At 37.2% G+C, this 23,683-nt stretch overlaps 2 protein-coding genes across 8 annotated transcripts; one reads left to right on the forward strand and one right to left on the reverse strand.

Annotated features, from left to right (window-relative positions):
* Positions 1-6,999: 6,999 nt before the first annotated feature.
* LOC148791161 (uncharacterized) lies at positions 7,000-8,208 on the reverse strand. The gene is made up of 2 exons (XM_088890411.1): positions 7,928-8,208; positions 7,000-7,699 (listed from the first exon to the last, which is right to left on the reverse strand). The coding sequence occupies exons 1-2, from the start codon at positions 8,206-8,208 to the stop codon at positions 7,000-7,002; spliced, it is 981 nt and encodes a 326-aa protein (XP_088746537.1).
* A 404-nt stretch (positions 8,209-8,612) lies between these two features.
* Positions 8,613-22,313, forward strand: LOC104606887 (uncharacterized). 7 transcript variants are annotated; one of them, XM_088890710.1, is made up of 6 exons: positions 8,613-9,119; positions 9,245-9,769; positions 13,133-15,789; positions 19,310-19,463; positions 19,576-19,636; positions 20,071-20,509. In XM_088890710.1, the coding sequence occupies exons 2-3, from the start codon at positions 9,727-9,729 to the stop codon at positions 13,699-13,701; spliced, it is 612 nt and encodes a 203-aa protein (XP_088746836.1). In that variant the 5' UTR covers positions 8,613-9,119; positions 9,245-9,726; the 3' UTR covers positions 13,702-15,789; positions 19,310-19,463; positions 19,576-19,636; positions 20,071-20,509. The 7 variants fall into 7 exon arrangements, 5 of the variants coding, with proteins under 5 accessions (XP_088746836.1, XP_088746838.1, XP_088746839.1 ...); XM_088890712.1 differs by lacking the exon at positions 20,071-20,509 and adding an exon at positions 21,753-22,313 and having other exon boundaries at positions 13,133-19,463; XM_088890713.1 differs by lacking the exon at positions 20,071-20,509 and adding an exon at positions 21,871-22,313 and having other exon boundaries at positions 13,133-19,463.
* The last annotated feature ends 1,370 nt before the right edge of the window (positions 22,314-23,683 follow it).

The following is a 23,683-nucleotide window of genomic DNA, read 5'->3' on the forward strand; positions in this document are numbered from 1 at the left end:
GGATCTGTCAGGTATAGTTGTCAGGCAGGAGATCTTCCTACGATACGCCAAGCTGTCCCTAAGTGTCGAGCTACCTGTAAGTGCCGAGCTCTTCGTAAGACGCCAGGCTGCCTGCGGAGTGGCCAGCTGCTTGTGGCGAGCTGCCTATGCCGAGCTACCTATAAGTGTCGAGCTGCCCCTAAGTGGCGAGCTCTTCGTAAGATGCCAGGCTGCCTGCGGAGTGGCCAGCTGCCTATGCCGAGCTACCTGTAAGTGCCGAGTTGCCCCTAAGTGGTGAGCTCTTCGTAAGACGCCAAGCTGACTGCGAAGTGGCCAGTTTCCTATGGCGAGCTACCTATGCCGAGCTACCCGAGCTGCCCAGTTGTCAAGAGGCTGCACTTGGTTTGCATGAGGTGCCAGGTGTCACAATTTCACTAGAGGGCCAAATTCGCCCTCATTAGAGCTAATCTCACATAAGTCCATAGTCCTTCGGCCTTCATAAGGTGGTTGGACCCAATGACCATTTAGTGTAAATGTTGGGCCTGTTAAGAGCCCATATTGATGGGCTTAGGGGTTCATTGTCTTTAGTAGTGAATTCGGCCAGGCCTTGTAATAAAGGGGCTAAACCCATATGCCTTTTGTGGATATTAATGTTAGGGTCCCATGCCATACAAAGAGAGCCAAACTAGCCAGCATTTAAAAGGGAAAGTGAGCCATATAACTTAATGGGCCTAAAGCCCATTTCGAACTGGGCTTAAGTGTTTTAATTAAATGGGCTAATTAGGTTTGTAATCTAATTAGGATCAACAATAGGATAAGATATGTCTTATCCAATTAAGAGTCCAGATCAAAATATCAGATTTGGATAAAGAAACTCACTCCTAATTGAATTAGGAAGCTGATCCAAAGAAGGTTATAAATAAGGGGGTGAATTCCTCAGTTTACACAATTCAACATTCTACAGTTTTCTCCCTCAGCTCTTGCCCCCCTACCCAGTTCGATCTCCACTCTTTGATCTAATCAAGAATAGTTTTTGATATTGTTTCTTGCTAGAAGGAACAATTTGAAGTTGTGCTCACACACACCCTACATGATTCTTGCTAAAGAATTAGGGTTCTTGTTGAAGAACCTCTTTGTTGATCTTGCCTCAACATAAGCTGTGTCATCTTCAATGGAGACGGGTTTTGGTGACCGCTTTGGGCATTAACACCTACGTTGGGATTTATTTACATTTATTCCGTATCAGGTATATCCCTGTCCCTTTTTTGGTTTCAAATCTGGTCTAGTTTGTTTCAATAACGAACCTTGAAAAATGTAGTTTTTCTAAATTAGGGAATGCGGTTCCCGGATGGGAGAAAGAAATTTTTGAAAATTTGCCCAGCCACCCTGCATGGTTCGACCATCCATATGATGGATCTCCCATCCCTTCACTCCTATTATACCTCTTCGTGAGTGGTGAGGTAGTCAGCTCGATATTGGTCAGAAATGTCAATAAGGTGTAACGACTAGTATAATATGTAAGGTCTTGCATAGAGGTGTAAAACAACCCATGTGGGTTGTGCTGCCCTCCCCAGGGGTAACTTGGGGGGCCAGCCTAGCACAGCCCACAGCCTAAGCTCGTGCAGACCCGTGCCATGCCGTGTTGTATCGGGCTTGGGCCACAGGTCGGGCCTTGGGCGTGGGCCAAATTGGCCCAGACTGGTTTTTTACCATTTTGTTTTTTTTTTGTTTTTTTTTTGAAAATTTTGATTATTTTATTTCTTTAATAAGTAAAAGTGTAAAACTATAATATTTAACTTCCCTTTGGGCTTTGGAAACTATTTGAAAAAATAAGAAATGAGAAGTCTAACAAATAAATGAAAAAACTACTTAACCAAATAAGAATGGAAAAACAAATTGGAAGAAAAATAGGAATTTTATTTCATTTAAGTTTGAATGATACAAATTACAAAGCATACAATGGCTTGATACTTGGATGAATGAAATAAGAAAATTGAAAAATGGAATAAATTAATGAAATATAAAAAATACAATATGGTTACAAATTGAAAATACAAAATTACATTGTTAAAAAATAACAAATAATTTAAATAAACTTAAAACAAAATTTACAATAATTTGAAAAAACGCTATACAACTATTGTTCATGAAACATGACTTTCATCATCTAATTCAGATGAAATATTGGGTGTAGGGTTAAAAACTCCTTCTGGAGGAGTTACCCAAACTGTTGTGCCTTTGGTTTTCCTAACAAAAGGGTGTGCAACTTTGGCCTAATTCCTCCAAATTTCATCAAATGAAAAGGAATCAAAAGAAGCCAAGGATTTCAACTAGTGAATAGCCCTGGTTAAAATACATTTCTTCACTTTTGTAAGAGACCCCTCCTTATCTTGGAAGATTCTAGCATTTTTTTCTTTGAGAATAATAATTTTACCTTTTTGGTTGATTCCACCTACATCCAAATAAAACAAACATCTAATCCCAGAGAACTACAACACATACCTCTCACCTTACCATCAACGCCGACCTTCATAGTTCACAGTTCATAGTTCACACCAAGGTTCAAAATTTCACAACGTGACGACCCATATCGACCGATACGTATTGTATATTTATGGGGTTGGCTTAGGAAACACTACAAAATCATTTACATCGTGTCTTTTCATCATGCTGGTCCCGTATCGTATCCGTAATGGGGGCATATCGGACCTGTATCGGGGCATATTGGGGTGTATTGGAACTGTATCATAACTGTATCGATCGAAATAATACAATTTCCTTAGGCAAAAACAAATTAATTTTTTTTGAGAAAAAAGTCTTCTAACTCTCTCCAAAAGCCTTCTTTCTTTCTTAAACTCACCAAATCATCCCTACACATTCTTGGATTATAAAATCTTTAAAAAAATTCAAAAACAACCTCTAAAACTCAATATTTTTGAGTTTTTTCAAGTTTTTACAAAAATTGCAAAAATAAACATTTTTTTTAATTTATTCGATAGTATGTTACAATATTTTGTGTTTTTTAATGCTTGGATCCTTATGTTGAAAATCCTATATTTTTTGTGCTTTAAATAGATCTATTTAATTTTTTGAAGAAAATTTAGAAAAAATAAACAGTAACAAAAAATAAAACTTTATATTTTTGGTGTAATTTTCCCATGAAGAATAATTGTGTCATAGATCTATGGGTGATCTACCAAATCTATAGATCTATTGAAATTTCTAAAATATTCATATTTTTATTTTTTGTAATTTTTTAATAAAATTATTTATTTTTTTCAATTTTAGTATGAAAAAATATTTTTTTTTGTAAAACTAAAAATATTTATTTTTTAAACTTTTGTATTTTTTAAAATATTTTTTCCAATTTTTAATGCATATATCTATTAAAATTTATTTTAAAGTATTTATTTATTTTTATTTTTTTCTAATTTTTGGTGTTATCTAACCATAATATTTACCATGTTATAAATCTATGAATGATCTACCACATCCATAAAATTATTTTTATGTTACATTTTATTTTTTAATTTTTGTTATAAAAATAAAGTAATTGTTTAAAAATTATAGAAAATGTTTCATTAAATAATTATTTATTAAACTTATATTTTGTAGTTATAACCTTATTAGAGAATACCCTTATGTTTTCCTATGTTCATTATATATAGCTCATTTAAGCCCTATTATTTAATGTTATTGATGTATATTTATGACCATGGTATAGTATTTTCATGTATTTCTATGCCCATCTTAATTTTTTGTCCATATCCATGCATATAATCCAAGACATAATCGGATATATTTTCAATACACTTAACATTTCGGATACTCTAAACCTTCATTAACACTACTAACCTAGGAACCAATTCAGGAATCGGTTCGTATTGCTTCCGTCAATGCCTTGAAAGTTGAAACAATCTCACTCTCACCTTCGCTCATTGAACCATAACGGCATATGATGGTCATGCCTCATTGAGAGTAGTTGTTGTTGCTTAATTCTCAATTTCTTCCATTTGGACGAAGCAATCAAAATAGCAGTCGGTGGGACACCAATAAGAGAGAAAGGACCACCAAGGGGCAAGGGGAACGGGATTTGCTCCTTACACTTGGGCGCCTCACATACACATTCACCGTGCATTGGGAACATCTCCCGTGAATAATAACTTAAAAAGTAAAATGTGGGAGATGTTCCCATTGCATGGTAGGATTTGCGTGTGAGGCGCCCTAAGTGATGAGCATATCTGATCTCGGGGCAAGGGACCACCACAACCTCGATAACCTTCTATGTGCTTGGCCCCACTACTTTGATGACGGATCGATCAATGGAATGGGTGACAACCCCAATCCCCATTTTTATTTGTTAATTAATTTCGCTAATCTGAATAAGTAATTAATCTTTTTTTTTTTGTTGCAACTAAACTTTCAATTGCTAAAAAAGTCAACGAGTACATCAGGAGGAGAAATCCAAACAGATTCATGTTGAATTCCCCTAAACCTTATAGCTAAAGTATGAGAAATTAAATTTAAAGATCTATGCACATAAACAAAACGCAAATCATCAAAACAAGCAACAATGTTCTTAATGTCAGATATAATTGGTTGAGCAGCCCATGACGAAGAGAGCAATTTTCCTTGTAAGGCAGTGATCACATTGAGATTATCGTTCACCACACAGATTTTTTGATGATGAAATGCAGAGCAATGCAATAAAGAAAATAGAATAGAACATGCTTCTACACCTTCAACATCACTAAGAGGAGATGGAGTAACTCCTACCCTAATGAACCTATTATTCACCCCAGTAATCACCCATGCAACAACACTAGATTCATTCATGACCACAGCATTAGTATAAATAATAACATCCACGTCAGTAGGGACACATTTTGGATCATTTCTTCTACAAATGTGTTGAATTTCCACATCCACATATTTTGGTTGTTGTATAAAACTCCATTCCCCATATAAACAATACACTCTGAAGTACATCCATTGGTTGAGCCAAATACCCTTGGAAAATGCATTTGTTACGAGCATCCCAGATCTTCCACAACACAGTAGTCGTAAGAATTAGATCAGACATCCACTCCTCATTAGGACCTCGTGAACCATTCACAAAATTCCAAATCCATTCAACAATAGCTATATTTGAAAGTTAATATGGTCTCCAAGATAAAGAAGACCCAAACCAAATAGCTATTGAAAATGAACAATCCCAAAAAAAGTGCTCTAGTGATTTAATGTGGTTACATCCAAAAGGGCATAGCGCTTCAGGCCCAACACCAAAAAGTTTGTCTCATATGCATAGTCTTCCATGTAATATTTTCCATAAGAATAGTAGAATCCTTGGGTAAATCTTCAATTTCCAAAACTTCATCCAAAACGCAATGTCTTAAGCATCAGTTGAAATGGAGCAAAGATGTTTTGTAGGCAGATTTAACAGAAAAAATACCCTTACGCTCTAACAACCACAACTGGCCATCATCACCACTTGATCTAATAGAGATAGGGACCTTAAGGATGTTTCGAATTGAAATCGAATAAAAAAATCTGTGAAGAAGATCCAATCTCCATTGTCGGTTAGAGTCTAGAAGGTCACAAACTCTACAAATGACATCCGGAACACTGGTAGGTGGGATCTGTAATTTGAATTTTGGTTGAGAGGGGACCCATGGATCACCCCATATACTTATAGAGTGACCATTACCCACCCGACGCACACAGCCCGCACGAAGTACATGTCTTGAGCGACAAATACCTTTCCACACCCAACAGTCATGCCATTTAGGATCACAATAACTCTTCAAATGGAAAATGCTTTGACTTCAAAATTGAAACCCATATAGAACCCTGTTCAATCAAGATTCTCCACCCAACCTTAGCTAACAAAGCATCATTGAAGTATTTCATTCGTCTCACACCTAAGCCACTTGCAACTTTCGGTAAGCATATCTTTTGCCATGAAATTGTCGGATAGAAATTGTTCGAATCAGAAGCTCCCCAAATAAAACGATGCATAACCTTCTCTATGTCATCACATGTTGTTATGGGGAGTGAAAGTACTGACATCAAGTAAGTAGGAATAGCTGTTACCATATGATTCACAAATGCAACCCGACCTACAACTGAGAGAGTATGTGCACGCCAACCATTAAGTTTGTCACAGACCCTTTTTACCACCGAAGAAAAAACTTCATTCTTGTTTATGCCTATAAATAGGGGGGCTCCCAAATATTTGTCTCTTTGTGAGATACTTTTCACCTTCAGGAAACGAACTAACATATTACGAAGATGGTGATGCACGTTCTTACTAATGAGAATACCAGATTTTGCATAGTTGACTTCTTGCCCTGAACTACAACCAAAAATCTGAAGTGCCTTCTTTACATTTTCAAGCTCATGTACCGTGTTTTTGCCAAAAATTACTAAATCATCAGCAAACATCATGTGTGAGACTATTGGGCATCCGCGAGCAATCTTGATTCCAGACAGTTTCTTATGCTCAACAAGTTTTGAAAGCAAAAGAGATAGAGCACTCATGCACATAATGACCAAATATGGACATAAAGGATCACCTTGACGTAACCCCCGTTGAGGATAGAACTTGTTAGAATTCTCTTCATTGACTAGAATTGAAAAAGAGGAGGTAGAAATGCACAAGTGAATAAGCTTGACAAACTTCTCATTAAAGCCCAACTTTTGCAAAATTGTGGTAAGAAACACCCATTCAATCCTGTCATATGCCTTAGACATATCAACTTTGAAAGCAAAAACACAATTTTTTCCTTTTTTCTTCTTAATAAAATGAATAATTTCATCGGCAACTAAAACATTGTCAACAATTTGCTTGCCTGGGACAAATGCAGCTTGCCAAGGTGAGATTATTTTATGCAATAGTGGTCGCTGCCTATTTGCAAGTAATTTAACAAAAAATTTATAAATTACATTGCAAAGGCCGATGGGCCGAAAATCATTAACTGAAATTGGGTGGGAAACCTTAGGAATGAGAACTAGATTTGTTTAGGTGAAATCTGGGTCAAGTGTATTGCCATTAAAGAGACAATGAATCCACAATATAATATCATCACCAACCAAAGCCCAAAGCTTTTGAAAGAACAAAGCAAACAAACCATCTGGGCCAGGGGCCTTAAAATGGCTCATTTGCATGATAGCCGACTCAATTTCATCATTGCTTGGAAGTCTACATAGGTCTTCGTTATCTTGAGTTGTGACAATAGGTTGCAGTAATGCAAGAATCTCAAGAGCGACAGTTGGGGAGGAAGTCTGGAACAAATTACTAAAATGCTCAACAAACATATTCCTAATCTCATTCTTATCATAAGTCCACGAGCCATCTGCCCACTTAAGGCCATCAATGGAGGAACATCTTCTATGTTGAGTTGTAGTCAAATGGAAGTAACGAGTATTTTGATCACCTAAGCGAAGCCAAGACTCACGAGAACGTTGCATCCAAAATAGCTCTTCCTTACGTTGAAGCTCTTGAAGTTGTAAGTATAGTGATTGCAACATACCTGCTATATGAGGGGAGTGGTCCAACTGCTGAAGTGAATCTATTTCACTCCAAATACGCCTCATATGATTGAAGATATTGCCGAATTCAGCTATGTTCCATCTAATTAGAGATTTCCTGACACCACTTAAACCCCTCCCTACATCTCCTCCAATAGAGTGCTCATCCCATGCACGCTTTACCACCTCTCTACAATTTGAATCCCTCAACCACATAGCTTCAAATTTAAAGAATTTTTTTTTGGGCTTGACATCCCCTTTAGTATCAACTAAAATTGGGCATTGGTCAGATTGAATGGCTGGAAGATGAAAGACCATGGCCCGGGGAAATAACTCCCTCCATTCAACATTAACCAATGCCCGATCAAGCCGTTATGCAACATTGGAAAGCCCTTGTCGACCATTAGTCCAAGTAAACCTTCTCCCACAAAAGCCCAGATCAATTAAATTGCACTTCTCTTGAACCTCAGCAAGCTGGTAAGAACTATCACCAATAATTTTTTTCCCTCCTCTCTTCTCGTTACCACAGGCAATAACATTGAAGTCACCTAAATAGATCCATGGTCCTAAATAATTCCCAGCAATGCCTTCAAGCATTTCCCATAAGACCCTACCACCAAACCTTCTCGGGTTTCCATAAACACCCGAAAACAACCATTCCACCCCTGGAGGAGCACCATTAACCAAACCAACAATCATAAAATCATCTTGAAAAATGATCTCAACATCAATGTGTAATTGCCATGCAAGCCAAAGACCCCCACCCCGCCCCTTAGATGAAACAATACAATAATGTTGGAAGCCGACCTTCCTAAGCACATTTACTCATCTTTCTACAAATGTTTTTGTTTCAAAAATGAAAATAAATTCTGGCTTCATCATACGATTGAGTGCTTGGAGTTCTTGAACTGTAGAGGTGCACCTCGAACCTCTACAATTCCACACTAAGATCATCATGGATCCACTCGGATTTGTAGAGGGACAACCACCGAAGCCCGTGAATTTGAACTCTCAGTACATCCACTCCTTGCCACCCTATCACTTCTATGGTCTGAAACTTTTTTGCAAGTCTCCTTCCCACCATTCTCCCCCACCCACAAAATGATGAATTAATTCATTCCCCACGTAGAGAAAGATGTAACCACTTTCCTTTAAAATGCCCTCACCCCACCTTTCAAAAATATTAATACCCACTTTCGACGGTTGTCAAAATATTTATGAATTGCTCATTTAACGTGCTTATTGATGTGCCTCCTAAATCCGATTTCCTCTTTTTCCACGTCCTACGTCAAAGAAACGTTTTTGGAATCCAAAAGTTCCTCATCAATATTGTCTGCCATCAATGTTCTCGTAACAGCGCCACCACCAAACGGCTCTCCACCAGCAACCCCAAAAGTAATTATACTTTCGCCACCCTTCGTCGTTGCCTCCGGCGGAACAAGGGACTTAACACGTTGAACAGGCAAAGAGACACCCTTGTCGTATTTCCTGAATCTAGAGGTCTGGCAAAAAAAGTCGGTGCATGTACCGATGCATCATAACAAAAGTTTTGAGATTTTTTCCTTCTCCACCCGCTCAGCCGATAGGCCCGCAATAGTAACAAAATAATGGTAATCTCTCATATTTGATATCATTCAAATCAATCTCCTCTCTCGCAGGAACATGGCTAGTCCTGATGCGCCAATCCAATGGCAAACCATGTATTAATTAATCTGGGGCTTGATTGAATGGTTAGGTTATACGGGGCGATGCAATTGCAGGATATCCAAGAGACGGCCAACTGATTCATGGTTGAAACGAAATTACATTTAGATAGTAATCTATTATTAAGCAATTGACGGAGTGAGGTAGGTAAGTGTGAGAGGTGGTGGGAGAACGAGTAAAGGGAGAAGAGGGATGACTGACGAGTGACGACGAGCTCGTGACTGAAAAAGTGAAGATCAGAGAAAGATTTGGGTCATGGTTACTTAGCCGCAGCATGACTCATTCGACTGTTTCTATTTACTAATAATCTATTAATCTGTGTTTTGTCTGTGGAGTGTAGACTGCAGAGGGAGATGAAGATGGATTACCGTGTTCATAGCGAGTTTATTACATACTCGTACATGATAATGCAGCCTTGGCCCTTGGGTGTCCCTGTATCAACGGTGGACGGCCAAAATAAATAAAATTCCTTGACGGCACGAGCATTTACGCGGTTTCGGGTAAGGTGAGACGATGAGACTGAGAGAGGGTAAGCCACAGCTCACAGTGACATCAGGTACGCTCCTCAAAAACAACAGAAATTCCTCCCGCATGACTACCAGTCTACCGCATATTCTCTTTTTCCTCTTCTCCTGCTTTTGGATCCATCTTAAATCTTATTTCGTCGACCGTAAATTTCTTTTGTTGCTATTTTTACCGTTGTTTACTACGAGAAATTACTTTGGTTCGAAAGTTGGATCCAAATCTTGGGAATTAAAGAAGGAACATGTTGGTTGTTACTTGGTAGTACTGAAATATCTATCAATGTGTTGTTAGAGATGAGTTAGATGTTCAATTCTTTTCTGCGTTCGATCTTCTTTGTCTCCTGATTTCCTGTGTTGGTGAATCAGATTTTTGTTTTGTGCCATATGATATGAAGTCAAGTGTTAAAAGGTGAATCTTTCCCAGTTTGTTAATTTAAGCCAGGACTTGGTGAGCCATGCCTTTGTAGCGTTTTTTTATTTTTTATTTTCCTGAAATTGGCAAATTTGGATATGGGTGCAGCCTGGAAATCTAACAGAGTTATTCCTTTAATGCCACCTTCAGTTTATCAAAACATTTTATGAGCCTACTGCATATTTCAAGATGCTCACAGGCTTGGCCATTTTATGAAATTTAATTTTGGTATGCAATACATAGGATTGGATCTGGTAGTCAGATGGTTCAGTGAAAAAGGTTGAGTTTCCAAGAAATCTTCCTCATAGAAAATTGGTTTAGCGTCATGTCCCACACGTTCCTCTGGTTATTCTCTCTCAATAGGCTGAATTTGATCTTGAAAAACTCTTGTCATGTTCTTAGAGTAAAACCTTCAATTTGGAAAGTTTGAAATTAAAATATTGAATCAGCAGCTACCGTTGCCTACAGAAAACACAGATAAAAAGTGGGGTACAGGCTGATTTTGAGTGGAGACTGGAAAATTGAATAGGTGGCAAATCCAGAGAGTCACCTACTTGGTCGATAGCTTGGATAGGTGATGTCATGACTTCATGTGATAGAAATATGATAAATTGTATGGGGAATTCCCCTACTTGGCTCAACTAGTGAGCCTTTTCTCATATACCTGCAAACAATTTAATATGTTTGCACTAACATGAATTGTTTGAGATAAGTATGTGGAAATGGATGAGTGGCAAGACTATAAAGGACAAAATCAGATGAGTGCATTGGTGAAGATTTAGGAGTAACTCCAGTTAGTGACATGATGAGAAAGAGTTGACAGATGGTTTGGTCATTTGGATAGGTGACAAGTGATTGCACAAATGAGGTGAATTGTTGTGGTCTGAAGTGGTAAAAGATATTTAAGGACTTGTAATTTGATGGAAAATATGGCTCTTGATAGAGCACAATGGTGGTATAGGTTCATATAGCCGACCCTAGATAGTTGGGATTAAAGATAGTTGAGCTCAGCACTTACATGAATTATTTGTAAATGAGCACCAGAATTTGAAGTTAAGTTTTTACATGCATAAAGAGAGACCAAAGCTTTGTTACTTCTGCTATTTCTTTTTTTCCATGTGTTTTTTTCTTCATTTCATTTTTTAATAGTAAGAGAAATTTGTTCATAAAATTGAAAAAGAGATTACAATAAAAGGTGATAAGAAATAACTAAGAAGAGATTACAACCAATAAACTACTATCACCCCATCCAAAAAGGTTTTGTTATCATTTATTGGAATTGTAGGTTGATTGCTTAACTATTTGCTGTCAACACATGGAAAATCTAGATTAATGGATCTTTTGCCACATTTATCTGCCGGGGGGGGGGTAGCTTGTTCATTCTCCATGGTTCTTCAGTTGGTTTTGTATTTCCACCCCCATCTGTGAACCTAACATCAGTTTAATCGTCAAGTTTTTCAAATGAATCCCTCGCATTATCTCCATTGAATTGGACGTGCAGGATTATAACTACTAGATAGTTAAGAGTTCATGTTCTACATACAGGTCGAAGTTAGACTTTTAACCAAATTTATGATTATACCTTTTAAGGAGATAACTCTACTATTGTATAAATTGCTTTATTCTGCTTTTTTTTTTCAAATTTTCTTTAGAGGCATTTGACTTTTTCCTTTATGAGTTTTTCATTGATCCAATCTTAAATTTTGAGTCGTATTTGAGTTAAAAATGAGTAAAAGGAAAAATATAGATTGGTGGAGGCATGGATGAGTACAGAAATTAAGTGGAATATGGAATGGGCCAAAAACAAAATTTAACCTTTAATTTTTTATTTACCATTACTTTTTGGTGTTTTTTCTGATTTTGTGGTGTTTCATTTTTGATATACTGTGAATGATATAAACATGAAATATCTAGTATGATTTTGATAAATGTTTTCTTACAATACCCCATTTAGTCAGTTACTTTCGATCTAAGAGAAATTCTGGCTCAGCTCTTATTTATACTTGCCATTTATTTGTTTTCTATGTTTTTAGATGATAAAAAAATGCTTTTCCTGTGTTTTATAAACAATTTATGGTTGTCATTCTTTTACATTTTATCCCTTATTTTATTTTTTCTTCCATATTTTTCTTTAATTTTTTATTTTTCAGCCAGTAGTTAGTGAATCAGTCTGTATGGCCTTGAACTGACTAGTTGGATGACTAGTTGATGGTTTGATGTTTGATGACTTTGTGGGCAGTGAGCCGAGAAAGATTTCAGTGATTAGGTTCCTTATTTGATATTTTCTCTTTCTCCCCCTGAGTTCTTAATAGCTTATGCTAGTTATCATGCAATTTCTGCCACATCTAGGCAAAGTCAGTGAGAGTAGCCTTTACTTCTCCATCCATCTCTTTCTTTCTATCTTACAAAGGTTCAGTAGTTGGGTCAAGTACGGAGCTTCTCTACATGACCTGTTATAGTTCTGGCACATGGAGGCTTAACGTGGCCAAACAAAGCTGTCTACTTAGTAGGAGACCCTCTGGATTCGTCACTTATTTAATCCTCCAATCTGTATCAGCCCTGTACCCCACCTTTTATTTGTGCTTTTTCACAAGCAATACTGACCGTTGAAGGTAATATTTAAATGTTAAACTTGCCTAAGAAAAGGGCTTTATTCTGATCACGGGGCAAGGGCTATTGGAAATTGATTGGGCCCATTAATAGAGTTAGTAGGAGCCCCAAATAAAATTTTTACATGGAAGATTCCTTAATTGTTCAGTCTTCTTTACTGAATAATCCGAGTAGCAAATCTGTTGTCATATATATGCAAGTATTTATGGTCCCGTTTATAGAAATGTTGAGATGCTGGTGCACCTGCTTTAGTTTTCTCAGTAGTATTTTCTTGTTTTTGTTTTCTCACAACCTGTCCAAACAAAAGAGATGTGAATTGGTGTTCTTTCTAACATGGAACTCAAAATATTACATAGATTTTGTAATATTGCAGGAACAAACCAAAAGCAGGGTAAACTAAAGAAGGGAAAGAAGTTGTGGAGAATGGGTTCTTCTACCAACAATGAAGTGGCTTATAAGGAGATGAAGGGTATGGAGATTGACACAGGAAAGGAAAGGAAGGGAAAGCAAACCCAAGACGAGAATTTGGAGATCTCTGAGAAAGAGGGCACACCCTTGAATCTGACTCTAAAATCACCAACCAATGGACACTTCAATGAAGCTGTCCAAATAATAGAGAGGCATCCTGCAGTATGTCCAAAACAGAAGAGGAGAAAGAGGATAGAAAAGAATAAGTCTAGTGCACCAGAAGCCAATAATCCACTTCAAGAGAATGGTGCTCTATGCAGCAGGGATCTAACTAATACTAAGAATCTTGAGAAAGAGCAGCGACTGCTTATAAAAACTGATCTACTATCAGAGAAGCTTACCATTTTTCCAGACACTGCTGATACCAATTCAGGGAAGAACAACAAGCCTGACGAGAGTCAGAACAGACTTAAAACCTACAAGTGGAGAAAAAAAATTTCGAAGCTATCAGAGAAAGAACAAAATCCTGTTTGATTCCTCACTCAGTAACATGGAGCAAGCCAAGGAGAAGAGTCCGAACAGCACAATACATGGTATACAAAACAGTTTGGTAGAACTCTCTTCCAATGAACTAGACAATGCATGCATGGCAGAGAATGAAAAGGCTGTAAATGAATTGAAAAGGGCAATGGAAACATATCACATCTTCAATGAGGAAAATTTAGAGGCATCAACAACTGAATGCAATATGGAACAAATAATTCCTTCTTCATCTAATGTTGATGTTGTAGAATATCTTGTTCGGGTTGATGGTACCAACAGAGAAGAAAGTTCTATGGAGATATTGCCTTCAAAAAGAGCACCAATTAGTCATTTTAAGAGAAAACTTCTTATTCTTGATCTAAATGGATTGCTTGCTGATATTGTTAATTTTGTTCCAGATGGATATAAACCAGACAAGAAAGTCTCTAGAAAAGCACATAAGAATTGATTGGTAATTGTTAGGAACTCTCCAGAGAGACCACCCAAGCCGGTGATAGTAAACACCTATTTCAGGAGAAGGAAAAGGAAGCCATGTCAGCAACCACCAACTGAACCACCAACAGAACAAGAAGTGGGAATGAAGCCAACTAACTAAAGAAACAAGAAATAAGAAACAAGATGCCAGCTGTACAATCTGTTAAACCAACAGAAATCTATAAAAAGAGATTGTAAGGATTACCGGGGATAAGAAGAATTACCTCAGAACTCAGTTTTCTCTCTCTTTCTCTCTTTCTTTCCATGGGAGGAACTCTCTCCCTTGAAGCAGAGATTGTGTTGGGCAGAAACCCAACAATTTGGTATCAGAGCAGGCATGCCAAGCACCCTTTTGGTGACAATGGAGGATAGGGTAGACTGAGTGGAAATCCAACTGCACAAGGTGACGAGCGATCTGCAAGACATCAAACACCATCTGGAAAGTGTCTTGCAGCAACTGGAAAGAGGGTCTTCCACGCATGGCAGAGAAGAAGAACAAGAAGGCGGCAGCCAGGAACAAGAAACCTCAAGACGTAGTGGATCAGCCGGGAACAGAGCAGTGACGAAATTGGACTTTCTAAAGTATGCAGGTGATGATCCCATACCTTGGATTTTTAAGGCTGAATGATATTTCGAATATCATGAGACTCCTAGCAACCAATGAGTGATAGTTGCCTCCTTCCACCTAGAAGGCAAGGCAATCCTGTGGTTCCAATGGTTGCAATGCTCCCACCCCCAAATCTCCTAGCTTGATTTTACTGAAGCCCTCTGCGTAAGATTCGGTCGTACTGGGTTTGAAAATTATGACGAGGCTCTCTCCAAGCTCAAACACACCGGGACGGTGAGGGATTACTAAATGGAATTTGAAAGACTCGCCACAAGAGTTCATGAGTGGCTAGAGAATGCTCTCCTTGGTAGCTTCATTGGTGGCCTTAAGGAAGAGATTAAGATAGAAGTTAAAGCCCTTCAACCAGCCACGATGCTTGCTGCTGTGGGTCTCGCACGCCTACAAGAGGAACGACTCAGTCGTCTCCGACAATTGCCCCGGCCTTATACGGGTCTGAACCGCTCCAACCCTCCCAAACCACCAATATTAAAGGACCCACCTCGGGCGGAGAATCCCGACCCATGACCATTGTTCCAGTAGCGGTACCCATAAGAAGACTCTCATGGGCCGAAATGCAAGCTTGAAGAGAGCGGGGGCCTTTGCTACAACTGTGAGGAGAAATTTGGCCCCGGTCATCGGTGCAAGAATTAACAGATGTTTGCAGATGGAGGGAATGAAGAAGAAACACCTGAATCTCTGCAGGAAAGCATGGAAGAAAATCTAGAAACACCTGAGATTTCTTTCCATGCATTAACCGGCTTAAATGGTGGAGTCTCGATGCCCCATACCATGAGAGTGGTGGGATCCCTAATGGGCCAATCCATCTCTGTGCTGATCGACAATGGCAGTACACTCAATTTCATCACCTAGATGCTGTCCAAAAGACTGGGCATAACGATCCAAAAGTTAGCAACCTTTGCAGTCCATGTAACTAATGGCAACCAGATCCACTATGATGGTGCTTGCAAAGATCTCCCACTAATAATCCAGAATCACAGGTTTGCTATTGATTTGCATCCCTTAGCTTTTAGTGGGGTTGATGATGTCCTAGGGGTACAATGGCTCAAGCAATTAGGACCTATCGTTTGTGATTGGTCCAAGATGTCCATGGATTTCTTCATCAGTGGGGTATCTTGCCACTTAAAGGGAGCTTCTTTGGACTCCTAATGCAAGAGCTGAAGAATCAAATATGGAATTTTCTTTTTTTTTGTATATTTGGACAGTATGGGTATTTTTGTCATTTTGACCAGCCCAATGTGGACTTGGGCTATAGCATCTTGTTCCTATAGCTTAATAGTGCTTGTCTTTCAATTTTCAGTTTATTTGCATTAATAGATAGAAAGTTATTGTGTTTCTTGATGCACAAGACAAAGAGTGGCACTTTTTGTGATTATCGTGAACCGTGTTCCGGGCCACACAAGTCTCTCTATAATTAGATGTATTATCTTCCTTTTGAAGCTAATGAATAAATGAAGCTTAAGAGCTCTCTTGTTGTATGGAGTGATTCCTACAAACCCTAGAGTGATTTTAGGACCCCTTGGAGTGATTCCTTGGGATTTCTCTCTCTTTCCTCTTTCTCTACCCTTTCTACTCTCTCTTCCTCTTTCTTTCTGTCTTGTGTTAGCTTGTTCCAGCCCTATTGTATCAGTTTTGGTATCAGATCTAGTGGTTAGTCACCATGTTCTCACAAAGTGATCGATTCTATGGGCCTAGGGTATCATTTAAACAATTTCATGGGCCTAGAATAAATGATGATAGGGTTTTGAACCATATGAAGGGTCTATGGCTGATTTACTTGAGAAATTGGTGGAAGAAAGTAGATCTAGTAATGTTGGCTATAGGAGTAAGGTTTTCAAGAATGTTAGAAGAGAAAGGGAAGTGCCTAATTTCAAAGGAGATGAAGACAGACAAGCATTCTTTAATTGGATTTCTATATTAGAAGAATATTTCGATTGGCATGATATGTTTGAAAAACAAAGATTTAGATTTGCATGCATGAAGCTCGCAGGTATTGCTGAAGTATGGTGGAAAACTCTTGAGCAACAACTAGAAAATAGAGGTGAATATCCAATTACCACATGGGTAAAGATGAAGATGTATTTGCAAAAAAAGTACATTCCACAATACTTCCATGATGATCTATATGTGGAGTTGACTAATCTCAAGCAAGGTATGCTATCTATAGTTCAATATATGCATAAGTTTGATGAATTATATATTAGATGTGACATTACAGAAAGTGAAAGGCACAAATCAGTTCATTTCATGAATGGACTAAGGGATGATATCGAGAATGAATTGTCTACAATTTAGATTTATGATTTAGATCATGCCTTTGGATTGACTCTTAAGATAGAGAAGAAGTAGTTGATTACAACAAAAAATTTGAAGCCAATGAGAAGAAAGTAGAAAGTTGAAGATAAAGAAGATGATTTCTTGCATGTCAATGCCCATCCTAGAGATAAAGTTGTAAATGAAGAATATCAACCTATAGAAGTTGTAAACATTGAAGATCAAAAGAGTGCAGGCCAAGAGAAGATTAGAATGGTTGAAGAAGGAACTTCCAACACCCATGGTCAACTTGAGGTTAATGATCAAGAAGAGATAGAAGTGGGGCAAGATGCAAATGTGTTGGTTGTAGCAGATGTTAGCAAGGAAGTAAGTCATGACTTTACCTTACAAGTTCAACTGGATCCAATTCAAGAATTACAAGTTAACATAGTACAAGTTCCACCAACATCAATAATGGCAGAAGTTCAAGATTTTGCTGAAGAACCAAGGGGATCTGGATGCATAGAGATGGAGATTTCTCAACTAGAGATTGAGGGAAAAGTTCCAAATGTTGCAATTGAGATTTTGGATATGAAAGTTCATAGTGTTAAGCAAGAGGAAGATTCACCACAAGATAGGTTGATTGGTGATGTAAGTGGTCAAGAAGCTAACATTATTGATTATTTAACAACGAAGGTTATGGAAGGCAGTATTTCAGACATACATTGCTTTCAAGATCCATTTATAGCTTTGTGGGTGACATCTACTCTATAGTCCAAGTATGTTGAAGTAGTTATGGGAATTACTACTCCTTTTGTCATTGAGGTACATCAACTTGTCATCCTCAAGTTCTTCAAAACTCGAGGACGAGTTTTTATTTAACCAGGGGAGAATAATGTAGGGGCTGAAGAATCAAATATGGAATTTTCTTGATTTTTTTTTGTATATTTGGACAGTATGGGTATTTTTGTCATTTTGACCAGCCCAATGTGGACTTGGGCTATAGCATCTTGTTCCTATAGCTTAGTAGTGCTTTTCTTTCAATTCTCAGTTTATTTGCATTAGTAGATAAATAGAAAGCTATTGTATTTCTTGATGCACAAGACAAAGAATGGCACTTTTAATTATGGTGAACAGTGTTCCGGGCCACACAAGTTGTTCTATAATTAGATGTATTATCTTCCTTCTGAAGCTAATGAATGAATGAAGATTTCTTAAGAGCTCTCTTGCTGTATGGAGTGATTCCTATAAACCCTAGAGTGATTCTAGGACCCCTTGGGATTTCTTTCTCTTTCCTCTTTCTCTACCCTTTCTACTCTCTCTTTCTGTGCTAGCATATTGACTATCCTATATTTGTTAAGATGGACTTTTTCCTTTGTGGTTTGAATTTGTCTTTCTTAAATTAACTATGAAGTCTCTGAAGTTGGTTGTAAGTAACCACCCAATTACATTTATAAAGTTTTACCTCTCTACATGAACCCTGGTAGTTGCTACTGGATTGCAATATGGATACAATAGTTTTAGTACCTTAATTGTAGTGATAACTGATTGATCTGCATACATGTCAATGCATGAGCTAGTCTTCAAATTAATCCTTTTAAGAACATCAGAAATGGTACAGAGTTGTACTAGTGACAACACTATTGGTTATCCTTTATGAAGTGTTTAGGTGATTGAATTGGCATACCTGCTATTTTGTTCATTGACCAAAATATTTGATTTTGAGTTTCAGAGTTTCTTTATGTGACACATAAGTTATTGCCCTAGTTCAGTCCCTGATAGCTCAAGGCTGAGTTCATCTTCCAAAAACTATTTGCCAGCTTATTGACTTTTAAACCATCCATGAGATACCAACTTTTTGAAACTATTTCCTCGTGGGTGCACTGCAGCTTTTTCCTGGGTCCACATGTTTCAATTAGAATCTAGAAGTTTGATGATAACCAAAAAGTAGACTTGGTTTCTGTTGCAGCCTCATTGTTACTCAGCTGCTAGAAAGCCTCCCAAACTAATCAAATAGAGTATTTGACCTGCTACACTGTTAATTGCTGCAACCAAATGAAACTTTTGTCAAACTAAAACTCTAAATTGTTTGGTAAATCCATTAGCCAATTTTGGTTGCCTGTGTGATTTCACAAATTCTGAATATTGTAGATTAATTTACATGATAGACTACGGTTGCTTTCTGTGTATTTAGTAATTCCATGCAGGACCAATTCCACTGTACTGAAATGGGTTTCAATACTATAGAGAACAAGTACAAGCCTTTGGTCTTAAGGGAGCTAAGGAAACTCTGGGATAAATATGATCCCCGTCTTCCATGGGAAAATGGAGAATACATTAATACAATGAGTCAAACTCCTTGTTGCTGGATGATTCTCCTTATAAAGCCTTGCATAATCTTGTAAGCCCTTTTCCTGTCCTTTGTTATCCTATTAATCTATTATTCCTTGTGTCATAAGTTTTTGGATTCTGTCCTTATTTATTTCTATTTTCTTCCTCTTTTCATTGTTTAGCCATACACAGCAATCTTCCCTAATACATACAGGTTTCAGGATACAGAAGATAATTCATTAGGTGAGATTTCCTCCTGCACTGTTTGCAAATTTATTTTCTATTTTTTTCCCTGAAAATAATTGGTTTCAGCATAGTAAAGGACAGTCTTCCAACTATATGGTAATACTTCTGGCACATGTGGAGGGTAGTTTGAACATGTAGTTTCCACAAAACTCTCCTGGCTTGAGATTTTATCTGAACTGTCATATTGTATATCTGTGTAATGAATTCTTTTGAAGGGATTGGAAAATAATAGAAAAAAAAAGATAAAAATGTGGGTAAATTGGATTCCTTGGACTTTTGGGACACCTATTGGAAGGATTCATTATCTTGCATGTGTGGCAGGTGTTGGATGACTGTTTTTAATCTTTATTGTCCTTTTGACAATTTCTTAATTCTCTTTATTTCAGTTGATGAAATAAAGATAAACACTTCTCACTTGCAGTTTATGACAGGCCCAGGAGGTAATCTTCGAGTTTATCTGGAAGGATTAGCCGTGGCTGAAAATATTCAACAATATGTGAAGCACCATCCATTTGGTCAATGTCCCATCACAAACACAAATTCATATTGGCCCTTCTACCTTAGGATTATGGGCGCCACACCACAACATGTGGTATACCAGTATCAACCTGATGACAATAGTTCTTATCTCTCGACGCCCTCACCTTCAGTTGTGGGTTCCACAGATTGAGCTAGAGATAAAAGTAGTTCCTATCAAATCATGTTGCTTAAATGGCTTTGTAGGGAATACTGAATACATATTAGCACCGACCAATATATGTGTTTTGACCTGATTTCAAGATTCAAATGTTGTTCCCTGTACAGCTTTCTGAAGAGGTTTATGAATTAATCCAAGACCATTGCTTGTAAGTGCATGGTCATTGTGTGTATTTTCAATATGTACTAGACACATCCTGAGACCGAGTCCCAAGTAGGGCTGTCAATGGGCTGGGTTTGGATTGGACCCCAACCAAACCGTAACCAATTGGACAGGTTTGGACGGACTGAATTGTTGCATCGGATTGGACTGGTCCAATATTTCATCGTCCAGTACATTAGTGGATCAAATCGAATATAAGTCCAAAGACTCAAAGGTCCATTCAATAATCCTCTCAATTGGTTTGCAGCAAAAAAAAGATAAATAAATAGTCTGCTCAATTGATGAAGTCCAGCAAATAATCTGCCCTGTACTTTGGGCCTAGTGCCATTTTGGTCCCCAAACTTTAAAATGTGACAATTTGGTACCCAAACTTTCAAAGTGTGACAATCCAGTACCTGTCATTAACTTACTGTTAACCAGTCATTAAGTGGCATTTGAAAAAGACACAAATGCCTTTCGAGTGTCATCTAATTTTCTTTATCAACCATCCAAACATTGACAAAAAATTAACAGTCCCAAATCCTTGCCTCTTCTACTAAAGAAAGTTGGGGTCACCAGAATGCCCACTCAAATGTAACCCCAACTTTCTTGAACGGAAGAGGCAAGAATTTGGGACTGTTAATTTTTTGTCAACGTTTAGATGGTTGATAAACAAAATTAAATGACACTTGAAGGGCATCTGTGTCTTTTTCAAATGCCTCTTAATGGCTAGTTAACAGCTAGTTAAAGGAAGGTACTGGATTGTCACGTTTCGAAAGTTTGGGTACTGAATTGTCACATTTTAAAGTTTGGGGACCAAAATGGCACTAGACCCAAAGTACAAGGTACTAATTGGGAATTTTCTCTAAAATTAATTGATTTTTTTTGGTTGTGTAGTTTTTCTTTCACTATTTCTCTTTTTCATTTTTTTTGCTTGCAAAATATTGAAGGCAAAAGCTTGAAAACTCATCAATGGCGGACAGGTTTTTTTTTTCAGGTTGTATAGTTTTTCTTCCACTATTTCTCTTTTTCTTTCTTTTTTTTTTGTTCTTAATCTCTATTAACCCTCTTCATCCGTGCACATTGCCAAGTATATTGATGGTTCTTATCCTCTATTTCTTTGTTTCACTTTTTTGGTTCACCGAGGATGGTTTTCTTTCTTCAGATTTCTTCCTTCAGTTCTATAAATGAATGTATTATTGTTAGTTTATTTGGAGCTTCGACATTTGCCAAGTATACTAATGCTTCTGGGTTATTTAATTTTTTGTACTTCAGTCAAATTCTCTTAACCATGGGGCCCATAAATTCTTGTGTTGTTTCTCTATTTCTGTGCATTGACACAATCCTCCTCTCTCCCTGCTTCCCTTGATGCTGATGGGCTGGTGAGGATCAGTTTGAAGAACAGAGCCTTGAATGAAAACAGTTTACATATTGCAAGAACCACGAGAAAAAAGGGCAAGCATGCTAACAACTTTCTAAGAAAAAATGTTTGCAGTAACTTGGGTGATTCAGATGTATGACCCCAAAGAATTATTTGATGTGCCACTGTTTGGATGATTCAGATGCAAATATTGTATTGCTGAATAATTACTTGAGTTTCCGACTTTGGAGAGATTGGTAGTAATATTGGTAATGCTGTTTCTGCAATAATTGGATTTTAGTTCCATTGAACTGTAAATTATTTCATTGTTTCTGGGTTTGAAGTTTCCCTTGTATTATGAAGTTTCAGGAACTTGTATTATGTGTATGAAGTTTGATCTTAAGTGAGCAATAATTACTTGTAGTTGGTTCGTTGAATCTAAATCAGTTCTGCACTCAAGAGAAATGTAGTTTGGACTGATTGAATCTAATTTTGTGTTTCTGTGAAATTTCTGTAGTTTTTTTTTTAATATTTCTTTGAGTTATTCATGTAATTTTTTAAAGTTTCATTCAATTCGGATGGGATTGGATCCAATCAAGCCCATTTGCATTTTAATTGGATTAGATTGGGTTATAACAGATGTTTCTGTATTTTTTAATATTTTCTGAGATTTTTCATGTGATTTTGGTATTTCATTAGCTTTGGATCGGATTGGAGCCAATCCAGTCCATCTGCATTTTAATTGGATTAGATTGGGTTGCAACAGATGTTTCTGTATTTTTTTTTATCAGTGTATGTTTCTGTATTTTTTGTTTTAATATTTTTTAGGATTCTTCATGGGATTTTGGTGTTTCATTAACTTAGGATCGGATTGGACCCAATCCAGTCCATTTGCATTTTAATGGATTAGATTGGGTTGCAACAGATGTTTCTGTATTTTTATTTAGTATTTTCTGAGATTCTTCGTGTGATTTTGGTGTTTCATTCACTTTGGATCGGATTGTATCCAATCCAGTCCATTTGCGTTTTTAATTGGATTGTAGATGTTATAGGCTTTTTTCATATATTTTTTAGGTTCTTATGTAATTTTTTTTTAGTTTTATTTAGTTTGGATTGTATTGGACCCAATCCGGTCCATTAGTATTTCAATTTGGACTAAATTGGACTTGATTTGTGTGGATTTGGACCTGATGTGATCTAGTTCATTTGTAAATAGACCAATATCAGATTGGACCAAATCCAGTCCAATTGACAACCCTAGCCTCACATCCAGTTATGATTGCATCAACGACTTAATGTCATCCTTGGCCATCAAAACGGCAAAATGTCTTATGTTTGGCGATAGAGCAAAATTGTCATTTCCCTTCTTACTTTTCAAACATGTTTACCAATATATTGTGGGATAAGTTGGTTAATTAGGTAATTGATCAATTTTCCTCTGCTCGTATAATGGGCCTATGAAAAAATTAATTTTCGAAGAGTATCTGTTATGGATAAATTGTTTATCCATCTTTCGAAAATGTTAAAATCTCGTGCCAAAGGTGTAAAATGTTATCAGTGTAAAAGTACACTGATGGCATTTTACGTTGAACTGTATAATAGGTGATCGCTATATTTTGAAAATTGTGATAAATAAGTGTAAAGTTTTACATTGATAAAATTGATATAGTATTTACATCAATAATTGATGTAAAACTTTATGTTTGATGAGGTTTTACATCGATTCATGATGTAAAACCAGATGCCAATAAATCTAAACCGGAGTGGAGTTTTACATTGATCTTCATTTACATTCCTTCCAAATGCCAACAAAACCAAACCGGTGTAAGCTTTTACATCGTTCTTG

The sequence above is a fragment of the Nelumbo nucifera genome, chromosome 6 (assembly GCF_055504915.1).
Source record: "Nelumbo nucifera cultivar China Antique chromosome 6, China Antique-T2T, whole genome shotgun sequence".
In the NCBI taxonomy this organism is placed as follows: Eukaryota; Viridiplantae; Streptophyta; class Magnoliopsida; order Proteales; family Nelumbonaceae; genus Nelumbo; species Nelumbo nucifera.